This window comes from Dermacentor silvarum, chromosome 6, assembly GCF_013339745.2.
Source record: "Dermacentor silvarum isolate Dsil-2018 chromosome 6, BIME_Dsil_1.4, whole genome shotgun sequence".
NCBI classification, from domain to species: Eukaryota; Metazoa; Arthropoda; class Arachnida; order Ixodida; family Ixodidae; genus Dermacentor; species Dermacentor silvarum.
Window position 1 is genome coordinate 99,234,612 of NC_051159.1, and position 23,793 is coordinate 99,258,404.

At 44.9% G+C, this 23,793-nt stretch overlaps 1 protein-coding gene across 2 annotated transcripts; it reads left to right on the forward strand.

The window, feature by feature from the left end:
* The first annotated feature begins 341 nt into the window (after nt 1–341).
* Nucleotides 342–23,517, forward strand: LOC119455760 (interleukin enhancer-binding factor 2-like). 2 transcript variants are annotated; one of them, XM_037717214.2, is made up of 12 exons: nt 342–483; nt 1,195–1,303; nt 1,970–2,026; nt 2,110–2,238; nt 3,921–4,023; nt 4,534–4,599; nt 10,031–10,150; nt 11,470–11,636; nt 12,714–12,775; nt 14,375–14,492; nt 18,544–18,631; nt 23,215–23,517. In XM_037717214.2, the coding sequence occupies exons 2-12, from the start codon at nt 1,205–1,207 to the stop codon at nt 23,352–23,354; spliced, it is 1,149 nt and encodes a 382-aa protein (XP_037573142.1). In that variant the 5' UTR covers nt 342–483; nt 1,195–1,204; the 3' UTR covers nt 23,355–23,517. The 2 variants fall into 2 exon arrangements, with proteins under 2 accessions (XP_037573142.1, XP_049525198.1); XM_049669241.1 differs by lacking the exon at nt 342–483 and adding an exon at nt 629–650.
* The last annotated feature ends 276 nt before the right edge of the window (nt 23,518–23,793 follow it).

Below are 23,793 nucleotides of genomic sequence, written 5' to 3' on the forward strand. Positions count from 1 at the left end.
AAAACAGGATGCATGTCCAGCTGCCTAACTTTATGCAAGCGCGCTAATTATTCTCAAACTTTTTACAATGTTGAGTTCACATCATCGGTCTCGCTTTGCTTCCGTTTGAGTCCACCAGAATGCGGAAAAATAAAACGTAACAGCTTTATTTCGATATCGAACACCAAAGCCGTTGTGCAGACGACGAACGCAGCCGTGTGATGCCATCTTTGGTCGTAAATGTGACACGCGCTGCAACGACCGGCGCTGTAAATGCTCAAACTACTTTATCGTTTCCATACGCTCACTAATTTTTATAACACGCAAACTCAATGTATATTTATTATTAAATAAACAAAAACTTTCAGCGTTATTATTATAAAGTTGTTTTTTGAATTATTTGTCGCAAGCAATCCAGTAGCCGATCCGTAAAGGCTCTTTTCATTGAGGTTTTGTACGTGCCGACGTCTCTTTTGTCGTCGTTGGCGGCTCCGTTACAACAAGGTAGGTACACATTATACTAATGTGTTGTATAGATTCGATGTAGTTAAGGTCATGGTCATTGTAGTTAGCTAAAAAACTGTTTGTGATCATTTTCTCAGCCGGAGGCGGCGTTCTTGCCTATGCCTAAACGGCTCGCCGGCCGGCGATGGCGGTAGCCGTTCAATGGAGTATTGCGTGATTTCTCATTCTCTCATAAATGCGCGTGCGTGTAGCGCAGATTATATATCTTACGCTGAAGCGCTGAAGTTGCATAGCTCGGCGTTTCTTTAAAGTTATCTAGCCTCTTGGATAGCTAAACGCACGCGTATAAATATTGAGGGCTTGCGCGTGCGGAAGCTTTCGTGCGTGGTTTTGTCGCTACGGGCGTAGGGAGATTAGAAACGTGCACGCATGGAAGTCGTCGTATCGCGTACTCACGCTCGATGTCCTTTGGAGCTTATCATATCCGATCACCGTATCTCAAAGCCGTGGTGCATGTAGAGTGGGCCAAACTTTTGAAGGATTGCCTGACCACAGTCTGAGCGAAGCTTTACTTCAATGTTTTTAGTAACTTGGTTAATAAATTTTGTTCAAAGGTGGGCGTGGTGTTTCGCACCGGGCAGACGTCTTAAGAAAGTTGTCGGCATGTATTCATGCCTAATCTGATCTGTGATCTGTTCTGGAATACTAGTTAAAGTTGTTGTGTGCCTTGCTTGCGCTTTAATGTTCCAGGTTCATCAAAATGAGAGGTGGAATGAGAGGAAGGGGGCGCCCTGGTCGCCCAGGAGGGATGTTTAAACCAAAAGTGTTTGTTCCACACCTGCCCTTTGACTTCTACGTGGTAAGCAGCCGACTTGAAAAGTCACCTTAGTGCTTCCTTGTGCAATCGTGTGCCGAAAGCTCTTATTACTATGCACAGCCAAATACTTTAGTCAGATGAAAATGGCGTCAAAGGCTGAAGTTTTCTGTGATCCTAGTACTGTGGACAGTTCTTGCTTTCATCCAAGAGGAAGAGTGCTGGCCAATAAGACAAATACTTACCTGTTTACTGCACTCTTTGGGTTTTGGTTGACAAGATTACGTGATGCCAAAGATGTCCATGGCTTTTGCTGCTTGTGAGTGGCCCCGACATTATATCTGTGGGGTCACGCACGGGGAGAAGCAACACACGCAACCCTTCCTTCACATTTGCAACAGCAGAACTGTGCATGCAATCAGGAAACTTGTGTATTTCTTCCTCAGCGTAATTAGAACTTATAATATCCCAGGGCAGTAATTAGGTAGGGGTTGATATCTCAATTTTGCCCTCGGAACAGCCTCGGCAGTTTCCAAAAGACTGCAGTTGAAAGAGGAAAATTAGGGCCTTTATCTGCAACTTTTAATATCATATTCTTTTTCCATCCAGAAGACACCAAAAGGTTTAGCCTGGTTTTGTGTCCTTTTAACGCCATTGTATATGTGTGCATCTTTAAAAACATGTTCTCCATTCCACTTTCTTCTCTTGCAGTGTGAGCAGCAGTTTCAGAGGGTCAAGCCTGCAGCTGATGATACTACCCTAACTCAGGTGAAGCATCTCCCTCTTTATGGGTCACATTTACGGCACGTTTATGCACCATAACTGAGCCTTTACACGCATTACTCTTGCAGGCCCTTCTGAAGAAAAACCAGGACCTGACTCCTACATCTGCAGAGCAAACCTCAATTCTGAATCTCATGAACAAGATTCAGTCTGTGCTTGACAATCTGATAGTTTCTCCAAAAACTCTTGATGCCTGTGTAAGTTTGCATCATCATCTTGCGATTAAGACATAGGTGGGACCACTCAAAATGGCTTTCAACTTGCAACTATTGTGTGGCTTCATGTGGGTGCTAGTAGCACAGTAGTATAGTGCGTTTGAGAACATCACTGGACTGTTAATTTGCGTCTTTTTACAGGTCTTTGAAGTATGACTTTTCTCTCTTGTACTTGCTTAGTTTTGTTGAACTGCAGTACTGTATCCAAAATGCCATCTTTCTCTCCGTGTTGTACCTACTAGAGATCCTATTTCTTTTGAATTTGTTGTGCCATCATTTAGATCTGTGTTTTACCAACCTGTGGCTCATTTGCTTTTTTTTTTTTTGCTGCCCCTCTCTGCTTTGGATTGCCAATTTGAGTTTTAGAGTAAATGAATAAACACTGTTTTCTTTTCTTTAAGACTGTACAGAATTTTAAGAAATCGCCTGTGGCAGATAGCACAACTCTAGTTATTGAGCTGCATTACTCAAAGAGACTGGTCTAACTTGCACAAAAAATCAAAATTGGAAATGCTCAGGATGACACCAGTTCCAAGATATTCACCTCGGTTTCCTCTCTTCTCGTTCATTCCCAAAGTGTGCGACAAAATACATTGGCGTTCCAGTTATTTTTGTGCCTCAGTACATTAAGCACTGTTTATAATTTTTTTTTAGTGAAACAACAGTGTGTCCTTACTGCTAGTTTCACAGCTCATATCTTGAAACCGGTGCCATCCTCAGAATTCATTCGTTGTAAATGTGACGCAAACTCTCTGGCTTCAATTTGCAATATATGCCATAAAGCAATTAGTTTAAAGGAATTTAATTGGTAGAAATTTCGTTGTTAATTAATTGTACATTTTGACTCATTATGAAAGCAAAGTCCACGTCGTCAAGCAATGCAGTTCAAGGATTAAAGTTGTGCTATTTCTGCCACAGGCATTATTTAAAAATTGTGTATAGTCTTTTAAAAGCGCTTCATATGTTTTAGCCATGTGAGCTGAAAGCTTTAAGACTGGTATGAGTGTACTAAGCTCAGGATCGCTACGTACTGGAATGATCCAAAGAAAATGCAGCAAGATAATTGGTATAATTAGAGTATATTTCAGCATACCGTTAGCATTACTGCTTCTCAACTGCGCATGCACTGTAAACTGTGCCCATCCACAGTCGGTGGCAGGCAATATCTGTATTCATAGAGTGGTAATCTGATAGTTATCACACACCTTACCTAGTTTGTGTTATCTGTATGTCACATCATTTACTCTGCATTTCTTAACTCTTTGTTTTGTAATTTATTCTGTGTTCACTTGTGTGGTCCCTTTAAGGAGAATAACAGTATTGCAAACAAATAAATTACAGGCGCAGACGTTTTTTGGAAGCATTGTTGCTTTTCACTCGTGAAGCACCCGCCGTGGTTGCTCAGTGGCTATGGTGTTGGGCTGCTGAGCACGAGGTCGCGGGATCGAATCCCGGCCACGGCGGCCGCATTTCGATGGGGGCGAAATGCGAAAACACCCGTGTACTTAGATTTAGGTGCACGTTAAAGAACCCCAGGTGGTCTAAATTTCCGGAGTCCCCCACTACGGCGTGCCTCATAATCAGAACTGGTTTTGGCACGTAAAACCCCATAATTTTTTTTTCACTCGTGAAGCGACTTTCACAACCTTTGAACTATTTTCCAGCAAGTTGAAGAAGTTCGCCAAGTGGGCTCTTTCAAGAAGGGCACCATGATGATAGGCAACAACGTCGCAGACATTGTCGTCATTCTGAAGACACTTCCTACAGGTATTTTTCTTCAGCGTTGGCTCCTACCTGTTATGCACCGACTCTTTACTGAGCAGGCATTGTTATTAGGTTGCGCATAATTTGGCGAAGGTACAGTATTTGTCATAAAAAATGAAGCCTTCAACAACTCTCATAGCCCATCTGTTGGTTTTCAATGGTAACTCTTTTTTTTTTAATGATTATGGTACAAAGCCTCTTGTTTCTGATGTGCGCTATAAATATTAAAGCGCATTGGCTTATAAAACGTCCATGTAACAACATGCTAAATAATGTGCAACTTCAGGCAGGAAGCAGGCCACAAGTTACACCGCGCAAAATTTGAGGTGCCGGTCATGCTGTATCACAAACTACCAATGAGTGCGGCATTGTCAGGCCTGCATAGCTGTGACAGACCACTGTACTTGGATGTCGGCACCTTCAATGTAGCAACAGCCACTCTTCCCAAACCGAAGTGTGCACCCAGCATTTGGCATCTTTAATTTCTTACTTGTTTGCTTGTGCATTTCGCAGGTGAAGCGGTCCAAGCTTTGGCAAACAAAGTCCAGGAAGAAGTGAAAAGTGCGGATCCCAGCTTAAGTAAGAAGTTGTTTCCTGTCATGTTTAATATTTGCGCCTCGCCACAACCAAGCTCATCATGTCCTCCTTTGTTTTCTAGAAGACACTCTTGACTTCCCACTTGCAAAGCCTTGTTTCGTTTATTTCATTATTTTTTCTACACTTACGTGGCTTGTGGCAGTGAGTGACGAGACCTCACAATTTTTTTATTTTCTTACGGGTTTTTGTTCTTAAGGGGGGACGCGGCTTTCGCATCGCGAAAAATGGCTAAAAAATCGATTTTTTGAAAATCAAATTTTCAGTTTCTATAACTCTTATTCTATCTGATTCCGAAATATCATCACTGAAAACCAAGTAGAAGTGCTCTAAAAAATTGTTGTATCAGCCAAGGTGCCGAAAAATTTCGCGGAAATCTCTAAAGAACGGCGTTTTTCAAGCAACGATATCTCCGGAACGGCGCAGCCGAGCGCCGCCATCTTGGTCTCGTTGGAAAGCGCATTTCTCCGTCTTCAAATTTGCCGCTTCAGCTATCTCCACCATACAGAAACGAGCACACAAAAAGCAAATGATTGAAGGTCGTGCCGGAGCCACCGATTGGCCGCGCCCGCCACGTGACTCCAGCGCGGTTCGCCATTGGTCCGGTGCTCGCTCCGTGATCGCGTCGTCTGCACCGCTTGTTGCGGTCTCCTCGCGTTCCATAATCTCGACGGGTGTTAAAACGGGCGCTATGCGGACATCGCAGTAGCGTGGCCGATCCCGCTTTTTGTGGACGTCTCAGACTCGCGGCTAGGCATTCCGAGCATTGGCGACGCGGACTTCGCGACCATTGACCAAGCTTCGGGCCCGGAATCCTCGGACGCGAGGCTAAGCCTTTCGCGCGTAGGCGCCTCCGACTCGGCGATCAAGCACATCGCGCGCGGACTTCTCGGATCCTTGCCTAAGCATTTCGTGCATCGGCGCCTCTGACTGCGCCACTAAGCACATCGAGCGTCGTCTCCTCGAGCCCGCGGCTACGCATTTCGCGCGTCGGCACATCGATCATCGAGTGTCGGCATCGCGAGCGTCGACTCCCCGAGCCCGCGGCTAGACATTTCGCGCGTCGGCACCTCGGACTGCGCGGCTAAGCTAATCGAGCGTCGACTCCTCGAGCCCGCGGCTATGCATTTCGCGCGTCGGCACATCGCTCATCGAGTGTCGACTCCTCGGACCCGTGGCTATAGGCACTTCGCGCATCGGCACCTCGAGCGTCGACTCCTCGAGCCCGCGGCTAGACATTTCGCGCATCGGCACCTCGGACTGCGCGATTGAGCTCACCGAGCGTCTATTCTTTGGACCCGCGACCAGGCATTTCGCACATCGGCACCTCAGACCCGCGACTTAGCGCATCGCGCGCCGACTCTATTATCGTATTGCCACGATATCTCGTACCAATACCTATCATACCACCCCTTCATAAAAAAGAACCTCATCATGAGCTCTGTTCACTAGGCCACTTTGGGATGGCACAGACACCTGGCTGCAAAAGTGAGGCATCATACAAAAGTACAGGCTGGAAAGCACCTAGCAGCTGCATTGCTGCCTATCTATCAGTGGCTCTCCTAACATCCATAGCCATTGTCAATAGAAGATGATCCAAAAATTCAGTAACATGGTCGATTCTACCAAAAGAAAACAATGCCTCACTGACTGTACTAGAGACTGCTATCAATGAGGCAGTCTACAGGTACAACACTAGAACTACTGTATATTTATGCCCACATAGTTCTGCACCTCACTTGGTTTGAAACCCAGGCAGCATGCTCTTTGTAGAGCAACACTAAAGAATGCCATACAAACATGAAAAACGCAGAACAAAGGCACAGCAGACCAGAGGCCACATGTCCAAGAAGCCCCACATCATAAAACACATCAAAGATTACAAATTTGGTGCGTTTTAGAGAACTGAAGAGAAGGTGAAACTTTGAGGGCCGTTTTCTCAAAACTGTCTTTTCGCCTTTCTGCTCAGTTTCTGGAGCTGATTTCTTCGTTACCATTGAGCCTATTTTGATTCTGTTTTTTTTGTCACGTTCCTTGGACTACAGTGCAGGTCGAGACAGTCTCGCATTTTTATCTTGACTGTTTATAAATTTATGGTGTGGCTATTCGTTCACTCCGAAAGTGTGCTTGGTGCGAAGGTAACTTGAAAAATGACTATCTAAAAAATTTGCGTTGCGAAAAAAAAAAAGTAAGACTGTCACGACCTCCAGCACGCATTGAGCTATGCATTCAATACTCAACGAGCCTTCCATCATGTTTTTTAAGCTCCCCAGGCCCTCCAGAAAGTTCAAGAGAGAAAAATTCTGCTCAGTAAAATGTTCTCAAGGTATCACTCTGAAACTTTTATGGAAGTATCAGGGAGACATTCTAAACATTTGTGCCAATTTTCATCAAAATCGATGAAGAAATCAGGAAGTTGATTTTCAAAGCCACGTCCCCCTTAAGTGCAATCTGCGATTTAGTTTCTACTGTTGTACTGTATTCTTAGTCATTTCACTGTAGTCTTCGTGGTTTGTTGTCACCTCATACTTGTTTTCTTAGTTTTTGTTATTGAATTAGTGCGACCTGCAGTGATATTTTCTTTCTTCTGTTCCTAATGTCATAATCCATTCCTTGTCATTGTTCTTTCCTTCCAGTCTTCCTATCTTCAATTTCAATGTTGCTATCACCTCCTTCCTGAAGAGCAGGAGGGCATTGTGCCCGTTTCAGTGGCAGTTGGCAGCCTGCTCCTTGCTTTGCATTTCTTATCTTCCAAGTGCATATATGTTTTCAAAACCAAATAATTCGTGAGGAAACGAAATGCACTCATATATGCAGACAATAAGTTGTGCCATCCTCCCAAGTTCTACACCATCGATAGAGGGCTTGGCACAGTACATGTGCCACTTATTAAGGAGTGTTACAGCCCCGCCAAGAGTAGACTGGTAGTCTACTGATATTTCTTTACAAACCCATGTAACAGCACATGCCCAGCAGTTTACCACATAGTGCAGTAAATTGCGGTGTGCAGTTTTTATTTTTTAAGCACGTTTGAACATTGAAACCCAGTACAGTTGAACTCGGGAGATATCGAACCCACATATAACGAATTATTGTTTATAATGAACAGCAGTAAGATCCCCTTGAAAACTTCTGTATAAAATTTTTATTTATTTATCGGATTACCTGTATACCGAGCTTTTTTGTGATCCCCCTTCAGATTCGATATATCCGGGTTTGACTGTATTATTCACTTCTTATTACTATCTCGGCTCTTATTAACAGTTGTAGATAATTAATGCTCTCCCAGTGCATACATTTACAGTTCGTTTCTGCTTCCACATCTCCGCTGTTACCTCGTACTTATAATACCCAATGTTGTCTTATACAGTTCAACCTGTTCGTTACAACAAAGTTGCAGCTGCACTTAAAATTACCTTTTATGTCAGATATTCATTATAGACGTACACCCTAAAATCAACGGGGGGAATTCCTGAGATTTCTCCTACGTGAGAGAAGCGCAAGCGTGACACCGTGTGTCGGCATTGCAAGCCGCCCATGAAGGGCGGTATTCTCAATCAGTCACTTTTGGAGATAAAATCGCTTCGCTGCATTTCTTGTTGCTAGCAGCTAACTCGTCGGTGTTAACGGTGACAGCATCTTTCTGGAACTGTGCCAAGCATGCTGTTGGACATCACTGGCAAGCCACCACAATGCCTTTATCGCTGAGATCAGCCACTTGGTGTGCCGTGCTGCCGATCCCAGCGATAATGGTCATGCGGCGGCGTGCCATTTGTGTTGGAGCCCAGCAGAACTCGTGCCGATCAATTGCATGCCAAGAACACTATGCGGCATGACACATGAACGCTCCCTCGTTTTAAAGAAGACATAATTGCAGCGCATTGTGCGTTGGAGCAAGGCCTGTCTAGAGTGCGTATCTGGTCAGGGTGCATGCTCCAGACCGGCCGTGACTGGAGCTATGGTTTGCTAGACGCATTCAGTAGTGAGTGACGACAATGCTGCCGCTACGAGCACCACTTCATGCAACACACATAAGATGCGGTGCGCATCGGCTGCTGATACGATCACTCACAAGATTTCTTGCGACTCGGCGCCGGAAGTGTTGGTGTCTACAGGTAACAGTGCTTCTTGCACAAGTGCCAAGCACGCTATCTTGGCACTGTGCCAAGAACGCTGTTGCTAGTAGATGCCCGCTGTAGCAGATTTATGTTGGCGTTTGGGCCAAGGAATCCACCAAGCCCATTGAGGAGTATATCTGGTAGTAGAAATAAGGAAACTGATTTAATTTACATTATTTACACTTGCTCCGGTTATGGAAGCCCACTCCATGAGAAGCACATTCAACGACTCAGTTCGTCTTAGGACATGTCTGAGCAGTTAGAACACGTCAGGCTCTCACTGCACGCAAGGTGTCTCCTTATAAAACACCGGTCTTCCCTAGTTAACCCTGACTAGGGAATCAGATGACCTTGATGCGGCCAATCAGAGTGGTCGTATGGTTTGCTGAACTCCGCCTCTAATGTTGCACCTTCGAAGCAAGGACGAGGCAATCCGGAAACGGGATACACACTCCATCCACAAAAGTCGGTGACTTAGTTTCTTGCCCTCCGACGGTTCTCTTGCCAGGGTCGGGAGAATGGCCTTCACGCTAATCCCCACGAAGGGTGGCGGTTGTGGTCACTAGCTTCTAAGTGAGCTGCTTTGTCCGAACGGCACTCTCGCCGTCTGGGCGACGCTGATGAAAGGGGTGGCATCGGGGGAAGCACCCAAAGAATGGGCACTGCCTGAGTTGGCACGCATGTCTGCCCGCCACCGTCGGTGTCGAGCACTGTCGCCATCTGGGCGACGCTGACGAAACGGGCTGCCTTGTGGGGAACGTACAAGTTATACGCTGGCCCAGGTAGATACGTAACACCGCATGTTCTGTGCTGAGCCATGCAAAAGCAATTGTATCCCCAGAAATGATTGACCAAAAATGCTGCTCCTGAATGTCTGCCTCCCAAGAAAGATGTGTTTAACTGTGAGTGAGCAAATATTTGCTTCGCTAGATACAGTATTAATTTGATCTTGTACTTTCGGTTTTGTTATAGCCGTAGGTAGCCAATTGAAATAAAGCGTGGCCAACCAAATTTTTAGTTTACTTTGTTGTGTCTGATAATTCATTATATTGACATCCGACTAGTTGCTTCTGGCTTATTACTGTTAAATTGTACGTAATCTGCACAAATTATGCTGAACTTGGAATTTCGTTTGCAGTATGCATGTTCTCATGTCGCCTGTCTTTTTCCTGCTGCTGCTGTAGCCCATGTAGTCTTAAATACTACATTCAGGAAGCGTTCCATCGCTCATGAAATCCTTTTGCCCAATGTAACTTTTCCAAGTTGTACAGCAGCCTTTTTTGTTTTCTTTCCTTCAGAATTAACACATCAAATGACAGAAGCTGGCTTCGATCTCAAGCTTCCCGATGGCGCCACAGCAAAAATATTAATTAGCACCATTCTTCAAAACCTGAACAAGTTGGACCCTGAACTGCATTGTGAGTATACTGTCTGTGAATTTTTGTTTTCTTTTAAATGTAATATTTTGAAGCGAGTACTGTGATCATAGTTTTGATGTGCTGTGGTGATTGTTAGACTGCAACAGATACGTATTGTTGCTAAAAAAACTGACAGTTTGTGGTGTTTTTTTGTTTCTCGCATTTAACGTTTATTAGTAGTGTATCGCATTTTCATTTGTAGTTAGTGGTATTGGAAGGATTATGCTGGTGGCGCTTATGCTTTGTATCCTTCAGAACACTCTTCTACTTAGATTGTGTCTAGCTGAATACTGAGAGCTAAATGAAAGGAACAACATAAATGTTTTATGAAAGTTATCAAGGCCGTTTTATGCAGATGGCATGGTGGATGGTAGGCAGTGCAGTTATGCACCATTGAAAAGTTTCTTAGCTAAGAGCTCACCATCAGCCCTTTATGTAAAGCAAGTCAAACATCACATTCACCCAGTGGAACTTAACTATAATTGAACCATCAGTGTTTTGCTGTAGACATCACATGTGCTGTTGAACCTGGGTTCAGTTAATGGAATGTGGCTTTTATTCAAGCTGATTTACAAGTCTTAAAAGCAGTGGTGCATCATAGATATCTCTCTATAAAACATTTTTTATGCATGAAGGTTTGATTCTGTGATAGTACTGAATATCAGGGAAAGAAAGAAAAATGGTGTGAAAGACTTAAGAGAGTACCTGTGATTAACAGTGGTAGTTTTTAATAGGAACCTAATAAAAATTATGGGGTTTTATGTGCCAAAACCATGATCTGATTATGTGGCACGCCGTAGTGGGGGACTCCGGAATAATTTCGACCACCTGGGCTTTAACGTGCACTTAACTCTAAGTGCACAGGTGTTTTCGCATTTCGCCCCCATCGAAATGCGGCCGCCGTGGCCGGGATTCGATCCCGTGACCTCATGCTTAATAGGAACCTAACATACTTCGGGCAGCTGACGCATGTAACTGTCATGCTGGAATTGTTCTCTGAACTCCTTGGGTAACTCTTCCCCAAGTAGGGAGCAACAGTGTAACTTGCAGCTGCATTCACTGGATTTTGTTAACATCCTTTTTTCAACACCTTCCACAATACCTCAACACTCAGTGAGGTGCATTAGAAGGAAAACTAAGTTAAGCTAAGAAAGAATGAATTTGAAAGTAGTATGACAATTCAAACTTGCTCTACGTTTACAATCTGGGTCAAATTCGGGAAAGTCTAGGGAATCGTAGATTTGTGTATGTCCTGTGATGCCTGTTGCTTTGCTTCGGCCTGATAACAATGTGCCTCTTGTGGTTCCTTGCCCGTCCAGTGAAGCAGAAGCTTCAGCAGAACCACCTGACTGCCATCCGGCACTCACGCTGGTTTGAGGAGAATGCCCACCACTCGAGCATCAAGGTGCTCATCCGCATCTTGCGGGACTTACGAAATCGCTTCGAGGGCTTCCAGCCACTCACACCATGGATAATTGATCTCCTGGTAAGGGCCATGGACCTCTGTTGAAAGTGTTTATTGGCCTGGAAGGAGGGCATGGCAGGCGAGCTGATATTCCATCACTGACGATCTAGAAGTGTGACACGCATGGGAAACAAAGAAATGACACTGTGCATGTTTCATCGCTTCTTTCCGTGTCCCTTGTGTGTCGCACTGCCAGATTGTCGGGATCATTGGCCACATGCAGCATCTGTCATTGTGTCAGATCAGTTAGTGAGCGCAAGCATAGTGCAGCAATGCAAGAAACATGGCTAGTTGGTGCAGATTCATAGTTGTCTAGCATTGTGTGTTACATGGAAAAAAAAAAGGAAATATACCCAGCTTCATAGCTTAGCGTCATTCCTTTTGCTTTCCATGTAACACGCAGCGCAAGACAACCATGAAAGAGTGCACATATTGGCTTTGACTTGTGCTCATGAGAAAAAACTTGTTTGAAAGCTTGCTAGCTCGTTTTGGCAGTTATGTATAACTGGTCTCACTCTCCAGTTGTTGCGTACATATTTGGTCTCAGCATGTGCGTATTTATTCTCTCTGTCAACGTAGTGAAACACGGGAGTGGAAGCCATGAGGCCATGCTCAAGCGCTCGAGGCTGTGCTTGAGACTGAGCACATGACACTCTGATGTGGAGGGATGTGCAGGGTGGGGATTGCGCTTCTGTTTGATTCACATCAGCTGTAACTTCCACTCCAGTGCCACAGTACAGATTCTGTACTGTTCTATGTGCTTGTGCTTGTGCTGTGTATAATTCTGTACTGTAGTTCTGTACTGTAAAGTGTATAGGACAGAACAAGGTAATGAATTGTTTGGACCAGTTATTTCAAATGGCAATCGATGGAAGACATTTCTGCAGCCAGCAAGGTTTTTGCTGCTCAGGGAGGACACTGTTAGCGTGTCCATTCAGTGCCAAACTGACACCGTGTCCATTTCATCACACTCGACCATTTTTGACACACGCGGGGGCCTTTTTCTTGAACAGTGACTTTTGAAAGAGAGCTTTGCCTGTAGGGCTGATGCATTTGAGCGCATCAGTCAAGCATCTAAAAATGTTCCTTAATTTTCAGGCCCATTACGCCATCATGGTTCACCCAACCCGACAGCCTCTGACGATTAATATTGCTTTCAGGTAAATGCGTTCTTGCTCGTTCTTCCCTCTATGTTGTTTTAGTAAAATGAGTGGGAAAGTAGACGGCTGGGTGTTCTTGCTCGATCTGAGTATGTCGTCATATGTAGCGGGTTCATTTCTTTTATTGTTTTTCACAATGTGTTGCACCAGGTATAATTTTCAAGTGGCTGGATAGGTGTGTTTCAAGCCTGCTAGACATGAAATGGTTGATATATCATATATGATGTTCCTGCGGGGAGTTTTTGCTTGGAGTTGACATTCTGTAAACTTGACAAACAAAACGAAAGTCTAGCAGCCATCGTCATCTTCCTCAGCCACCTTTTATGTATGGTGCGCTCCGGCGCATGTCTCGTGCCTCGTGCTGTGAGCTGTAAGGTTAGAAAAAAAAATGGAAGTAGAATAAAAAAAAAAGACCTTCTTTGGCTGCTGCCATCGGTACAAACAGTTCGCAGGTCTTTTGCTCGCGGCCTCGTCCATGCCATCGTGCTCGCCATACGACCACGTCCGGGTCTCCACGTCATAGGGATCGATGTTATGTCCACTACAACATGGTGAGCCAGTGAGAAAAAGACCTCAGAACCGTTGGCACCGATGGCAGGAGCTGAAAAAGCTTTTTTTTTTCTACTTCCTTTATATATATATATATGGGCGCGCCATATATAAAAGGCGGCCAAGGAAGATGATGATGGCTGCTAGATAAAGAATTGAAGATTGGTAATCTATTCGGCCACTGTACGCTTTTTATGATACTGAAGATTCGAGAAATGGGGTGGAAGTACAATTTGAATCAACAAACATAATTGTGCCTGAAAGGGTTAATGGAATGAAACTTGTTCATTCGGACATATTTGGTCACATACTGGTTCATTCGGACAACTCTCGTAGCTCAGCGAGCGCAGAGTGCTGCAAATGTGTGACACAAAAGCGGCGCTAGCGTCAAAAGCAGCATTAGCATCCAACTGAATCAAAGCAGTGAAGTCAGCATTGCCATAGTCATCAGCGGAAATTGTACCTGAACGCCGGAACACTTCAAGCCTATTTATGCATTTATAGCTTTTATTCTTGATTCTACCACAGTGCATGACGCCCCATCGGCCACGTGCGTTAAGAACTGCATGGTTGCCGTCCATTATCACGTCCATAGTGACCGAGGTTTATGCAGCAGTTAGTGATAATCTGGAGATTGCCTTTTGATGAAATTTGAAACATCGGCAACTATTGTATCACTGGCTGTGAGCTACGCAGTGTGGCTTCCTTTGTTTTAGGTTTTTTTTTTTTTTTTCAGTTATTCAATAACGTATGTGGGTTATATATTTTGTCATTCCAATAAAAACTTGTAAGGCTGCTCGTCCCCTGTCCATCTTTGCATGCACATTGTCGTTTAAAACTGTAATTCCCTAGCCATAAGCTTTAGTGCTGGCTTTTTCTTTACCTCTCTGCCATTTATAAAGAAAGGTGACTGTGCTTGACATTTTTTTTTTGCTTTTTGCACCCTTGAGAGAAAGCATTTACATGCTTTGCTGTGGTAGCCCAGTTGAGTCTTAGTTGGAAGTGTGCATTGATTTGGTTTGTTTCCTCTGCCATATTTCGCCTGCATAGGCGTGTCTTGCAGCTGCTGGCTGCGGGTTTGTTCCTGCCCGGCTCTGCTGGCATTCCCGACCCTTGTGAAGGAGGAGGCACTTTCCGGGCACACACAGTCATGAGCCTCGAGCAGCAGGTGAGCAGGCATGCACGTTTTGGTGAGGGTACAACTGATGGCTGAGAAATCTTTTAATGCAATGCAATGCTGCGAAGTTGTAGGAGCTTGCCAACACATGGTTTCACTTTGCCACCAAAGCGGCCGGGTAGAGAGATGGAGGCTCGGACTAATTAAAGAAGTTTATGGCAAGATTGCGTACAGTACCTAATGAAAACACCTAATTGCTACTTGGCCGTTGACTAAGCTTAGCTATGCATTGAAGGCCTGTAGAATATTTTTTTTATTCGTGGACATCTGCATATCGCACATACCAGACACCTCCTCCTTGGGATGTCGAAAAAGAAATGTGGCAGTCACTGTGTTCTCGTGCATATAACGTGCTCCAAAATTTACAAATTTTTAACAGTAAAGTTAGGATGCGGGCTATATGCAAATATCACCTTGAAGTGTGGCTTCTTGGCAGCGCTAAGCACGCTGCCATGAAACCTTACTTCAAGGCAAGGTTCTCTGCCAATTGAAGTTTCGTTACCTCCTAGGGAGCTCCACACCCGTGTCTTGGAGTTCCCTTTTCCATTTTCATGGTTGCTCATTCTCAGCATTGCCCTCTTATTTTCGGGTCACCACTTACTGTTTTGCCTGTTTTAGTAGTTAGCGAATAATCACCCGAGCACACGTGGGGCCAGTGAACCAAATCTTGCATCACCACGAGCTGCGCTCAAATTTTTGTAAAAACAGTCCCCATTTGCAGAAGCAAGAATCGTTATATCTCTGGCCAGCGGCCCTGTTCCGCGCCTCTCCGGAGATATAACATGAACGATTCGTGCATCTGCAAATGGGGACTGTTTTTACAAAGGTTTGAGGCTGTTGGATGCAGGTATTTCCGGAGGGTAAATGCGCAGATATGATTTTTTGGTGGCTTAGAATGAGCCAGCAGTCTTGGTGTTCAATGTACCTGGCAGGTACATTGAACACTTCATTGTACAGCTACATTGCTGTCTCGCTGGTGCATCGATGGGTGTAAAAAATGAAAGTGCACAGGGATGGTGTTCTCGAGCAATCACTTTCAGGGATACTTTTATTTTGCAAGATTTTGGTGACTAGCATCATACGCATCCGCATCTATATAGGCCAGGGGTTCTCGAGCATGTTCATTCCAGGGAACCCTGCTAAGCTCTATAAAGTGCCAAGGAACCCCCCACCCCCTAAATTGACCGAATAAAAATGTCCATATTAACCGAATGTCGAATTAAGGAGGGTATCAAGAAAACAATAAACAAATGCTCAGCTACGTCAACACGCGTTTATTTACTCAATGAATCAGCAAATCTTGTTTCTATTTAGCGCAAGGCCATTGCGGAAGCTGAAATTCTTGTCATCTCATGACTGAATAGATTAGCAGCAGCGAAGGCCTTCGCGGCGCGCGTCTTCATTTGAGACGCGCTTTGCACCAATGCACGCACATCCCGATTTTTTCGCCAGTCGGCTGCTTGCCAACAAGTGTCCGTCCATTGCGATGTAACCGGTGCTCTTCGACAGCTTTGCCCTGAATGAAAGCGAAACTACTGTTTGCTACAACTGCTGCGGACGAAACCGTGGCCACTATCGATGAGATCATGGACGGCGACCTTGCGGTTCAGAAGGCATGTGGCCAACGCACGCACCAAGTCAAAACGAAACTACCGTTCGCTGCAAGAAGTGCGAACGAAACCGCGGTCGCTATCGATGCTACCATGGATAGCGACTACGCGGTTGTGAAGGCACGCAGCCGACGCGCGCACCAAGTGAAGACAAACGAAACTACTATATGCCGCAACCGCTGCAGACGAAACGGCGGTGGTTATCGACGCAATCATAGATGGCGACTACGCATTTATGAAGGCACGCGGCTAGCCGCCAACGCGGTGTTACGCGCTGCGATAAACGCAAGAATAAAGGCTTTGAGGGCACAATTAGGCACGAAGCACTCCGGCATTGCTGTCAGTCACGTGCCGCGAACAATTGTCGCTGCAGACCACGACTAACCACGGCGATGCGGACTGCGCCGCTTCATTTTGGTTGGACGCTAGCGCCGTTTTTGTTCTTCTGCGGCGCGCATTTGCAGTGCTTCGCTTCTTTTTTTTTTTTTTTTTTTCTTTTTTTTTCATTTTTGATTCCTCCAACGTATACATCAGTGCGCACACTATCGGCACCTACCCTATCTACAAATAGGAGAAATGCACATGGTGGTAAGTTACGGCCTCCGAGATTCAAGTGCGAAAGCTTAGGTGCGGTGCCCGTTCTCAGAGGTTGGGTGGCTACAAGCTGCTCAGTTTGCGCGTTGCTGTTGCGCACTGTCATATGCTTTTTGACCCTCGGGCATGGGTAATGGAGGTTCTTTGGTTCGATCGAGCGCACCTCGTGTTCGCCTTTTTAACCCCTTGTCGAGCGTGGGACCAGGGAAAATTTATCAGAGGCTCGCAAACCCCTGGGTTCCGCGGAACCCACTTTGAGAACCCATGATATAGGCGACCGTGTTCCTGGCACTTTGCTAAGCACACTGTCTTGGCACAGTGCCAGGAACACTGTCACCCATAGATGCCGACATGTCTGGTGCTAGTCGCGTGAAATCTCTCAAAAGTGAAAGTATTCCCGAAAAATAATCACCCGAGAACGCCACCCCGGTAGACTCAGTCCTGGAGACTCCAACAAAGGGGCAATTCGCGTAGCTAGAGGTGTCTCCTAGGTGCTTCGCATGGATGAAAGGCATATCTCCAAAGTGCAGATTCAGCTCCCAGAGGGAACATGGGGAACTGCTCATGTCTGACGGTGTCCGAGTCAACAAGGATAGTGTGGCACATTGGTAGACAGTTAAGTAGTTAGTTCGGTCTGGTGTTAGCAATGAAGTACCCGTTCCTTTAGGGTTGAAAGGAAGTAGTAGAGATTGTTCGGGTTATTAGAGAAAAATATTTTGTCGACAAAGTTGTTGACGAGTTTGTCTAATTAGGGGTGTGCCTGCTAACAGTGTGGAAATTCCGTGTGGCACAACTTATCCAAGTTGTATATGTTCAATGCCACATTCTGGCCCTAAAACCAGTATAACTTCTTAGAGTTCATGAATGTCATCTTTGTGGGCTGATAACTGAATGTAGGACATACATCATAACATGCTGGGAACATTCATTTCATAGCTTTTGATTTTTTCTAACATGCAGAAATCTTTTGATATATAAAGTTCGATCACTTTTCATACATGTTCAAGTAGCATTTTCCAAACGCTTGGAGCTGGCTTTATTTTACTTGCATTTTGTAAAACAGCCTACCACTATGTGCTTGTCCATGAGGCACAATAGGTGCCAACCCCAGTTCAGATTTCTCGTAACTCATTGATGGTTGGTGTAGTCCAGAAGGGTGATTACTCCTGGCTGTGCATGTTTCAGAGTTAAATGCAATGTGTCAGGCCACTTCACACGTTGCTTGGGCAATCTGTGTGCAAAATTTAACACACTCCTATTTTCGTAACAACTGCATAGCTTTGAGCATGTCTGCTGCATCAATTGGCAATGCAAGACGTGCTTCACAAAGAATTTATTAATTTTTTTTTTCTTTACAGAGATGTTCAGCAATATTGAGAAATAGATTTACAACGCAGTTTGTCCCTTAGTGGTCTGCCAACTGTCATACGTACAGTCGCAAGCAATAGTTTGGGGACCAAAGGTGCCGCTTTTTTTTTTTCTCTCTCTCCTTTGCAGCCTGGGCATTCCGGCTGAAATCAAGAGTGCGCGTGTTTGACCACTACTATAAATTAAACCAATTCCAGGCCGCGGAACTGCGCTTGAATATATTAAAAAAATTTTCTGATGCCGTGGTCTCCAAACTTTTGCTCGCGACTGTACATGTGCATTTTTCTGACAGCGTGTGTGTAGCCTGATAAGTTGATTCCCTGAAGAAAGTGGCACTGACAACTTAATGCAAGAAGCAGAGTGCCATAGCTCATCGCTGCATGTAACTTTGCATTAGTATATGGAATGTGTAGTGTTGATTAATCATCTTTAATGGCAGGTAAACCATGATTTATTTCTTCCTATATTAGGATTTAGTCTGTCTGACTGCCCAGAACCTGTTGCGCATCCTTTCCCATGGCGGGTACAAAAGCATCCTGGGAATCGGCGGACCAAAAAGTATGCTTTTTGACATTACTTGCTCGCTTGTGATCTTTTTCGTGGTCAAGAGTGTGTCCATGACACAATCTCATCATATAGTGTACCCCTGGTTTTTTTATATATATATATAATTCAGGGGGCTTGCCATGAGACATATGTAAAAAAACATGAAAATAGTAAGAGGCGTCAAGTAAATGCATGCAGCCCTGTTTGATGCAGGTACTGCAGCAACAAATTTGCGTGCTTGTCTGTTATCCAAGTAAATGCCTACTTACAAGTGTTTTGAATTGTCTGTTTTTTTGCTTGGTTTGCCACGTGGCATAACATCATAATGGGGTTAAATATAAGCTTGCAGGCCCGTTTCATAGAGATACTGCAACATTGACTTATAAAGTGCATTTATAAGGTGATTGGCTGTATGAATTCATCTTATTCTCTTATAAAACCAGACACCTCAGCTGTGAGGGAAGTTCAAGCAGAATCTTCTAGAGTAAGCTTATAACTCTGGGGATCTTCAGCACATCCTGAAATCAGATTTTTCTATGCACAACAATTCCCTGAATATAAGCCACACTACCGGTTTCATCCATTACAACCCCTGAAAGAAAAATTAAAAATTGCATGTAACTTGCACAAATAGCTACATGCAACAGCATTGTTTTACTGGCTCAACCAAAACTCCACAAGCAATTTTGTTTTTCATGTCAATCATCACCGCAATTCTGTGTTAAACCGTGGTAGTTATTTCTTGTTGAAGGAATAAGTCCTTTAACAGGTTCAAGTGGCTTGACAACAATTCAAAATGCATTGCCATGATGGTGCACCTTCAAGCAAAATTTATGTACAACCCCCATCTCCTCTGAGCTAAAGTTTCTTGGCTGGTGCAGTTTCATCACATAAGGGCTACCATAGATGGGAATCAAGTTTGAAGCCTTACAGCAGGGGTTCTCAAGCATGTTCCTTCCAGGGAACCCTGCTAAGCTCCATGAAGCGCCAAGAAACTCCCTCCCTCCCCCCCCTCCGATTTAACCGAATTAAAATGTCGTAATTAACCGAATGTCGAATTATCCAACGTATCAAGAAAACAATAAATGAATTCCTACTACTTCAACACGCTTTTATTTACTGAATGAATCAGCAAATCTTGTTTCTATTTTGCACAAGAGCAGTGCAGCACCCACCGCGGTGGATCACTTAGCAAAGGCGTTTCGTGGCTGAGCACGAGGTCACGGGATCGAATCCCGGCCGCGGCGGCGGCATTTCAAAGGAGGCGAAATGCAAAAACGTACACAGTAAAACCGTGTGCGTGCTTGCGTTGTAGTGCACGTTGTAGAACCGCAGGTGGTCAAAATTAATCTGGAGCCCTCCACTACGGCGTGCCTCACAGTCAGAACTGGTTTTGGCATGTAAAACCCTAGAAAGAATAAGAGCAGTGTGGAAGCTGAAGTTCTCGTCATCTCATGACTTATTTGAGCTAGCAGCGGCGAAGGCCTCGCGACATCCTTCGCAGCGCGGCCGCGGCGCGCGTCTTCATCTGAGACACGTTTTTCACTACCGCGCGCACATCCTGATTATTTTTTCGCTAGTGAGCTGGGCGCCAACAAATTGCCCGCCCATCGCGATGTAGCCAGTGCTCTTCATCTTCGACAGCTTTGCACTGAGTGAGAGCAAAGCTACTGGTTGCCGCAACCGCTGCGGACAAAACTGCGGCCGTTATCGACGCGATCATGGACGGCGACTTTGCGGTTCAGAAGGCAGGCGGCCGACGCACGCACCAAGTCAAAACGAAACTACCGTTTGCTGCAACAAGTGCGCACGAAACTGCGGTCGCTATCGACGCGATCATGGATGGCGACTACGCAGTTGCGAAAGGCACGCAGTCGACGCGCGCACCGAGTCAAAACGAAACTGCTATTTGCCGCAACGGCTGCTGCGGACGAAACTGTGCTGGTTATCGACGCGATCGCGATTACGCACTTATGAAGGCACATGGCTAGCCACCAACGCGGTGTTACACGCAGCGATTAACGCAGGAATAAAGGCTTTGAGGGCACAATTAGGCACGAAGAGTTGCGGCGTTGCTGTCAGTCATGTATAGCGTACGATTGCCGCTGAGGACCATATACCGATGAGGACTGCGTCGCTTCGTTTTTGGACGCTAGAGCCGTTTTAGCTCTTTTGCGGCGCGCATTTGTGGTGCTCCGCGCATTAATTTTTTTTATTATTCCTCCGAAGTATACGTCAGTGCACACGCTATCGGCACTTACCCTATCTACAAACGGGAGAAATGCGCACGGTGGTAAGTTACGGCCTCCGAGATTCAAGTGCGAAAGCTTAGGCGCGCTGCCCATGGCTGCCCGTTTTCGGAGATTGGGTGGCTACAAGCTGCTTGCGGATTCATTGCGCAGTTCGCGCGTTGCCGTTACGCACTGTGATGTGCTTTTTGACACTCGGGCATAGGTAATTGAGGTTCTGTGGATCAAGCGCACTTCGTGTTCGCCGTTTTAGCCACTTGGCGAGCGCGAGACCACGAAAAATTTATCGGTGGCTCGCGGAACCCCGAGCAGGGGCCTGCGGAACCCACTTTGAGAACCCATGCCTTACAGGATGACAACGACATATCTGCTGAACAGTAATTTCAGGCTGGCGCATTCTTTTTCCTTGTATTTTTACTTCAAGGCTTCTCGCAAGCAAGCAGTACGGATGACTTTTCCAGTCACATGGAATGTGTATTTATTTATTTATTTATACTGTCAACCCTCATAGAGGGCCATAACAGAGAGGACAATACAATTTCATACATCAGATATGTACAATGTACATAAAGTTGCTTAACACTTGTCACTTCACAGTGAAATAAGCTATTCACTTAAAAATGCTGTTCAGCACACTTCCAATTTCACTAACATTTATCAAAATACGTACAATGAACCTCAAGTGGTGCTATTCTTTATGGCAAGTACAGTGCTCCCATTCCTGCGCCATATGAGATTTCCTGCGCCATCATGATAAAAATAAAGACGAAAGTACAATTAATGCATGCACCAAACCTTCAACCTTTGGCAACAGGACCGCGAATTTGTAGCGATGCCTTTTCCGCTACCACTCCTTGCGGCGCTCCGCCTGCGTTATATATATCAGCCGGCAGATAACAGTGGATGATAAGGGCGGCATATAGTATCGAGTGGAATGCAACGCTACAAAATCGCCGCACAGTAGTACACCGCGCTATCATAGCCAAATGGCGGCTTCTTCTTCTTTTTTTTTTTTTTTGCTGCAATCAGTGTTCTTGTTGGCGGAAACATCGAGGGTGTAGTCGGCGCTGCTTAAACAACTGAAGTCGCCGCAACGGTGTCGCTAATTAACACATCAATGAATAAATGCTGGAATTGCGGAGCCAACCCGAATGCACTCCTGAACGGTTTGTCGGAGTTCGCTTTCCCGGCGGTTTGGGCACGGTTGGTGCTGGATTAACTAGGCTTCGCTAGTTTCAGTTTCCAGGTGTCGGCAACGTGGCTGACCACCATGCTGCAGCGATGCCAGCCACGTATTAATGCCAAAATATTGCTATTTCCGCTCAACTCGGCAGTCAAATTAGCACGTAGTCGTGCAGGCGGAGTCCAAATTATATAGAATGGCGTACCTTAAGGTATCCGAAATTTGGTCGTATTTATACTTTACATTTATGGGCCAGTAGCACTCAAAGTAATCCGAATAATCGAGCTTGTTTGAATTGTTGGTGTCGAAATAATCAGTCGACGCCATTTGTGAATCGGCCAGTTGATGAACAGAAGCTTCAGCTTTACGAGGAAAACATACCGTTGAAAAGTACCTGGTGTCGTCTGAAGCAATGACTGAGCAATACGAGAGGCTCATCAAGGCTGGCCAGGTGTTTCTGACTGATACTAGAGCCTTGCTGAAAACATAACAAAGTGTCCGCTGTCAATGAAAAAGAAGAAGTAGTTTATTGATGTGAAAAAGTAGAGAGGTCGGCCGGAATATGGAGCATCTGGCCTGCTACTCTACGTAAGGGAAGGGGAGGAGGGGAAGAAAGAGGGTCACAATGGGGGATGAAAAAATCGTATGATGTAAAAGGCAACATATGAGCAGCTTCACTCAACTTGAAATAAACTAATTACAGCACACTGTGTGAGCAGGTTTGTTGTCTTTATTTAAATTAAAAGGAAAGTCATGTATTTAGAGGCAGAGCAACATTGTTTTACAGCAAGCAAATACTTTCTGGAATAACGCTTGTCAATTTTAAGTGTTTGAAATAGCTTAGGACGGTGTCCAGCAGCTGGCATTTATTAGCTCCAAACTGCTCAAAAAATTGCTCCAAATCTCAGTTCATCAGTGGCGCCACTGCAAGTAGCACTCCTCCCATTCTGCTGTTCCTATCATTTCAGAAAATATGAAAGACGGTAGTATTAGGCAGAATCTTAGGACCAGTAATACACGAATTGGTAAAATGACGCACTTGCTTTTTGCTAAGTGAAAATAGAACTCAGTGGGCTTGGAGAGTATGGCCTGTATGGAAGTGTACGATGCAATTGTTTTATTTATAAACTGTGCTTGCTTGCTTTCTTCACCTGTCTATGCAGAGGTTGACACAGAGACGACCGTGTTGGAGGGAGTTGTTATTACGCCACTGAACACAGTGTACGAGAAATTCACAGAGAAGAAAGAGGATGAGGAAATGGATCAGGAGGAGGAGGACAAGATGGAAACGCAAGAGCAGTAATCCTAAGAAAAGAAAGCATTTGGACAGTGACATCTTCTCCCTTTGGCTTTGTGTTTAAAAATGCCTCTCATCATCATCAAGCCACACAGGTGGCATGATTCCTTCTGTGTTTCTTCAACCGTTGGGCCCATGACCAGAGAAATAAAGTATGCCATAAAATTCATTTGGTGTTCTTGCTTTTTTTAGAGAAAGTGGGATGGTTCTGCAAAAAAAAAAATACTTTTTGGCTGCCAAGGTTTGCTTTATTTTCTCTGTTCTTGCGTAGGTGTGTGTTGTAGTCGCTGATGTTGAAGGTAGCATCACCTAGTGTATAAATGTGTTATAATTTGATCTTTTCTTTCTTTTTTCGCTATATTCTCAGAAAAGTGACTCTATAATTCTAGCCGCCTTTGTGCCTTCTGCAATTTTATTTAGAGCTTTTGACAGTCTGGCATGTGCC